The sequence below is a fragment of the Carcharodon carcharias genome, chromosome 30 (assembly GCF_017639515.1).
Source record: "Carcharodon carcharias isolate sCarCar2 chromosome 30, sCarCar2.pri, whole genome shotgun sequence".
NCBI classification, from domain to species: domain Eukaryota; kingdom Metazoa; phylum Chordata; class Chondrichthyes; order Lamniformes; family Lamnidae; genus Carcharodon; species Carcharodon carcharias.
The window spans coordinates 1821049-1827048 of NC_054496.1; the positions used below are offsets into that span (position 1 = coordinate 1821049).

The 6000-nt window shown below is 41.9% G+C and overlaps 1 protein-coding gene across 1 annotated transcript in view; it reads right to left on the reverse strand.

Annotated features, from left to right (window-relative positions):
* Positions 1-2189, reverse strand: part of slc44a2 (solute carrier family 44 member 2) — a 230279-nt gene extending 228090 nt beyond the window's left edge. The window contains exon 1 of the mRNA XM_041177026.1: positions 2147-2189. Within this exon, the coding sequence (XP_041032960.1) occupies positions 2147-2174 (28 nt within the window). The 5' untranslated portion in view covers positions 2175-2189. The remainder of the gene's footprint in view (positions 1-2146) is intronic.
* Between the last annotated feature and the right edge of the window lie 3811 nt (positions 2190-6000).

The window sequence follows — 6000 nt, forward strand, 5'->3', positions numbered from 1 at the left end:
GAAGTTAAACTTACTGGTCTGTATTTGCTGGGCTTATTCTTACAACCTTTCTTTAACAAGGGCGTAATGTTCTCCAGTCCTCTGGCACCTCCCAGAGTCTAGGGAAGACTGAAAGATCATGGCCAGTGCCCCTGCAATTTCCACTCTCACCTCCTTCAATATCCTTGGATGCATCTCATCCGGTCCCGGTGCCCTGTCAACTTTAAGTATCTACGGTCTAGTCAACACTTCCTCTTTATCGATTTTGAAAACTTCTAGTGACAGAGTTTCCTCGTCTGTCACCATGGCCTGGGTAGCATCTACCTCCTTAACACCTCAGCCATGGCCCCTTCATCCATGTGTAAATTCCCTTATCGGTTCTGCTCCTCCTTTTACCACCTTTTTACTATTTATATGCCTGTAGAAGACTTTGGGATTCCCCTTTATGTTGGCTACCAGCCTTTTCTCATAATCCTTCTTCACTTCTATAATAAGCTTTTTCACCTCCCCTCTGAACCTTCTGTATTCCTCTTAGTTCTCAATTGTATTTTCTACCTGACACCTGTCATAAGCATGCTTTTCTTTTTTTTATCTTAATTTCTATCTCCTTTTTAATCCAGAGAGCTTTGGATTTGTTTGCCCTACCTTTTCCTGTTGATGGAATATACCTTGACTGTGCCCAAACCAATTCTTTTTTGAAGGTAGCCCATTGTTCAGCTACAGTTTTTCCTGCCAATCTTTCATTCCAGTCTATCTGGCCCAGCTCCGTTCTTAGCCCAGCTCCGTTGTAGGCCCATCGAAGTCGGCTCTTGTCCAGTTAATTATTTTTACTCTGGATTGCCTATCATCCTTTTCTATCATCATCCTAAAAAGTACAATACAATGATCACTGTCTCCTAAATGTTCCCCTACTGACACTTGATCTATTTGGCCCACCTCATTTCCAAGAACCAGGTCCAACAGTGCATCTTTTCTTGTTGAATTGGACACATACTGCTGTAGAAAATTTTCCTGAACACAATCTCCTCTCCGCCCTTTGCACTACCACTGTCCCAGTCTACATTCGGGTAATTAAAGTCTCCCATTGTAACTATTCTATAATGCCTGCATCTCTCTAACTTCCCTGCAAGTTTATTCTTTTACGCCCCTCTCACTATTTGGCGATCTATACACTACACCGAGCAATGTAATTGCGCCCTTTTTATTCCTTAGCTCTAGCCAAATTGATTCTGTCCTTGAACCCTCTGGGACATCCTCTTTCTCCAGCACTGCAATGCTGCTTATATATAAAAAAAAAGCACTGAACAGGAAAGCAGAATTGGAAAGCCCAAAAGCCCAGGGATTCACAATACTTTCTAGTAATGATGAAAACATCCTAAGTCAATCTCCTCGCTGTAATCAGCTGAATTCAGTTTCTTTTAGGTCACATTCCTCAGCTCCATCAAAATACTTCACCTCAAAACCCACTTCCCTCAGAATTCAGTCTTCAGACACAGACACACCTGCTAATTCAGACATTTTCCATTTTAATTTCAACACACTTAGGCTGTATATGGCTAACCGTGACTGAAATTAAATTAGGAAGTGTCTGAATTTTCAGGTCAATCCGCAACTGAAAGAAGGGACAGGTTAGCAGTTTGAAGGAACTCTACCAGCACTGTTAAGGCTGTTTTGAGTCTCAAGTCTCTGACACACTGACCAATGCTAAACACATCCCAAAGATGCTGTGCGTATTCTGAAATGTTCTCAATTCTACCTGAATAACTTTGAACTAATCTAGAACAGAAACTAGGCCTGTCGAAGGCAAGAGCATTTTGCCAATAATCTGCCTTTTCAATAACTTCACACTCTACACCCTCCCCCACTTACATCTTCCCAAGAAAAGGAACTAACAGCCAATATTCCCATTACTGACCACTATCCAGTGACACCTGCTACAAAGTTCAGTTATATAGATTCAAGTGAGGACCAGTTCAGGCTTGCTTAACCATACTCCACATTATAAAATATTCTGACAACAGTGTACACACTCGCATGTAAACAACAGCCATCAGGGAAAGGTGATAGATTCACTGTCACTTGTGGAATCATCTCAGTATGCATGTGTTAGCAGGAAATTAAAAATGCTAAAAGAGAACACTCAAAGAATTTACTGAAAAACACAAACCCTCCAGGCAGACCTGGCTGTTAAACATATTCAGAGTTGAAGATTACCGGATGAACATTGCACAGCCTTGAGAGTCAGACTGGAAGACACAAGCAAGACATAAATTAGATTACGTGTACTCCCCTCTCACATAGGGAGGGGGCAGATGGTTTTAGCTTAGATAAGGGAAGACATAAAATGGACAAAGAGGGGGTTTTGATAAACATAAACAGTCTTGAGCTGTGAGAACCAACATCTTTGCGTACATGTTTTAATTTTGATTGGATAATATAATTATGTATACTCCTTTAGAATAATTGGTTAGCAAAATCACATGTTTATGTACTCAACTGGAAGAGTTAGCATGAGGCTGGTGTGTCGGTTACCGATTGGATGCATTCAAATGTTCTATGATAAGAAAAAGTACAAAAGTAATGAAATGTAATTAATCTGGGAGCTGGGTCTTCAATCTTAGGAATGATTGCGGCTCCCTTGCATATGCTTGAATAAAACCAGTTAAAGGAAGCATGAGTCTCTGTGGTTGCTGTGTGATTGGGGATTGTAACTTCTCCTCTTCAACTGGCCTATATGGTAGTTGCAGGATTGGAGGGAGTATCTTCTTCAGGGATCAGCAGTGTCTGACAAAACAGCAGACAACAGGGCTAGAAGCAGGTAGACAGCAAGGATGCAGACCTCACACAGGTCTGCTTACACAATGCTTACATAAATAAAAACAAAAAACTGCGGATGATGAGGACTCGAAATGTCAACTCTTTTCTTCTTCGCCGATGCTGCCAGACCTGCTGAGTTTTTCCAGGTAATTCTGTTTTAGTTTGAACACAATGCTTACCATCAGTGAGCACTTCACAAATGGATTTGATCTCAATGCAAGAAGCAGCACAGTTTTAAGCACTACTGTCAGCTGTTTATGATAGATTGCTTAGACTGTGTAAAAAGGCATGCCTATTTCAGATTTAATCAATAAATGTAATGGTTTATTAATCAATTAGGATCCCAGGATTGACATCAGTAGCTAAATGAAGGGATGAGGTAACACATTCATCAGCAGACAGGTCCAGCATACTTAACAAATTTGTTCAGAGAACACTAAGCCTAATTATAAGATAAGTTCTACCATTTTAATTAATTAAATAGGTAAGCTGGGACTAGTCATACATGATGTGCACAAGACCAAACTGAACAAGTAAATCAGCCCTCATCCACACCAGGCCCATTCTGCCACATAGTGACTAATGAGCAGGATGGGCCTGGAGACGGGGAACAGAAGTCGGGACTGTTTCTAGGTCTCGTACCTGGCCCAGGGGGAGAGAAACAGTCAGTCATGGGGGTTTCGATGGGGGAACCCCATTAATTGGCATGAAGATAGATTTTCTGCCCCATTAAGGGCAAAAGGCAGGCTCTTGAAGCTGGGTGGCTAATCAGAGATCTCTCAGCTTGAGAGAGGCAGCAGACTGTAACAGAGAGGGTACTTCAACATGGAGACACCCTCTCTCCAACAACTTTTACATCTTTAATTAAAAAATAAATTTAGCAGCCAAGCCACCACTGTGGTGGAACAGTGGGTGAGGGTGGGGTAGCGGGTGGGGGGTGTGGGATATGTAGGGTTACCTAATCATTTACTGAGCACCCAGGCAGGGAGGGAGGGGGGCCCTTAGACTGGCTCCCCCGCCTCAGCTTGCACCTGGGTGCCCATCTCCGGGCACCTGAACTGGCTCCCACCAGTGTGGGAAACTGGAGAGCAAATGGAAAATCCCAGTCAGCCTCCTTTTGTTAGACTTAATAAGGCCCTTAAGAAGCCTGACCGCCTAGCTGCTCCATGTGGGTGGGTAGCCCTGCTGGTCAATTCTGCCTCCACCAAAATGGTCCAGAGGTGGGTTGGAGCTGGGCAATCTGGCAGGGGCTGAAAATCCAAACCAGGGACTGTGCATATACCTTAAATAGTGGGTAATCAGAGCAGCTACTCAGTGTTGACCATTGATATCAAAGGACAATTCCCCTATCTGTATTTCCTCTCTTTACCTTTTTTTTAATGAAGGTTATAATTGAAGTTACCAATAGTAACCTCCACTAGCAAGAAGGACAAGAGCAGCAATGACCTAGAAACATCAAATCCTGACTTAGACATATATTGTGGTTCCATAATCATCACAGAATGGGAGATCTGAAACTTTCCCCATCAGCACCTTGGGAGCAGCTTCACTCCATGGACTGCTGCAGTTCAGGGAGATGACCCACTCACTATCTCTTCAGGGCACAAGAGGTGAGTAATAGTGGCTATGTCAGCATTACTCTAATGCTGAGAACAAATTATGCAAACACTAGTCACCAGTGTTTTCAGTGCTGTACTGAAACCTAGACCCTACCACAGAAATAAAAGCAATCACCCAAACACCAATATTTGAAGATCGTTTGATTCTTTAAACCCACAGCTTGGTTATGCCATTGCGTGTGATCTCCCCTGACCTTTCTACAAAACCTGCACTTGACGAGAAATAAAACCCTTCAGTGACTCTTACTGAGTTTTTCCATAAAATGCACTCTTGAAAGTCATTGTTCTTCAATCCCCACCCTCTTGCTTCAGAGTTTGGTCAAACATTTCCAATGCACAATAATATTTACAGCCAGGCAAAAAAAGCTCGAAAACACAATACTAAAAGTGAAAGCATTAAAAGTTGGACATGAACAGTTAGCAAACCAACACCCTTTTCTTATATCATGTGGGCCACACTTCGACTTCCTTCCCTCATTGTTCTTTCAAACCAAACTAGACAATACAGAAAGTCTTTGCTGAAAAACGTATTTACATCTTTCTTTAACTAAGGAGACTAGTACTGTACACAATACTCCAGATGTGGTCTCACCAATGCCCTGTACAACTGAAGCATAACCTCCCTACTTTTGCAATCAATTCCCTTCACAATCAATGATAACATTCTATTAGCTTTCCTAATTTCTTGCTGTACCTGCATACTAACCTTTTGTGATTCATGCACTAGGACACCCAGATCCCTCTGAATCTCAGAGCTCAGCTATCGCTCACCATTTAGATAATAAGCTTCTCTTTTATTCATCCTGCCAAAATGGACAATTTCACATTTGCCCATATTATATTCCATTTGCCAGATCTTTGCCCACATACTTAAACCTATCTATGTCACTTTGAAGCCTCCTTACATCCTCCTCACAATTTACTTTCCTACCTATCTTTGTGTCGTCAGCAAATTTAGCAAACATTCCTTCGGTCCCTTCCCCCAAATCATTTATATAAATTGCACAAAGTTGAGGCCCCAGCACTGATCCCAGTGACACACCACTTGTCACATCCTGCCAATCAGAAAAAGACCCACTTATGCCAACTCACTACTTCCTGTTAGCTAGCCAATCTTCTATCCATGCTAATATGTTACCCCCTACACCATGAGCTTTAATTTTCTGCAATAACCTTTGATGTGGCACTTTATCAAGTGCATTCCAGAAATCTAAGTACAGTACATCCACCGGTTCCCTGTAATCCAAACCACACGTGACTCCTTCAAAGAACTCCAATAAATTGGTTAAACATGATTTCCCTTTCACAAAGCCATGTTGACTCTGTCTGATTGCCCTGAATTTTTCTAAGTGCCCTGCTATAACATCTTTAATAATAGCTTCTAACATTTTCCTATGACAGATGTTAAGCTAACTGGCCTGTGGTTTCCTGCTTTCTGTCTCCCTCCCTTTTTGAATAAAGGAGTTATATTTGCTATTTTCCAACCTAATGGAATCTTCCCCAAATCTCATGAGTTTTGGAAAATTAAAAGAAGTGCATCAACTCTCACTAGCCACTTATTTCAAGACCTTAGGGTGAAGTCCAT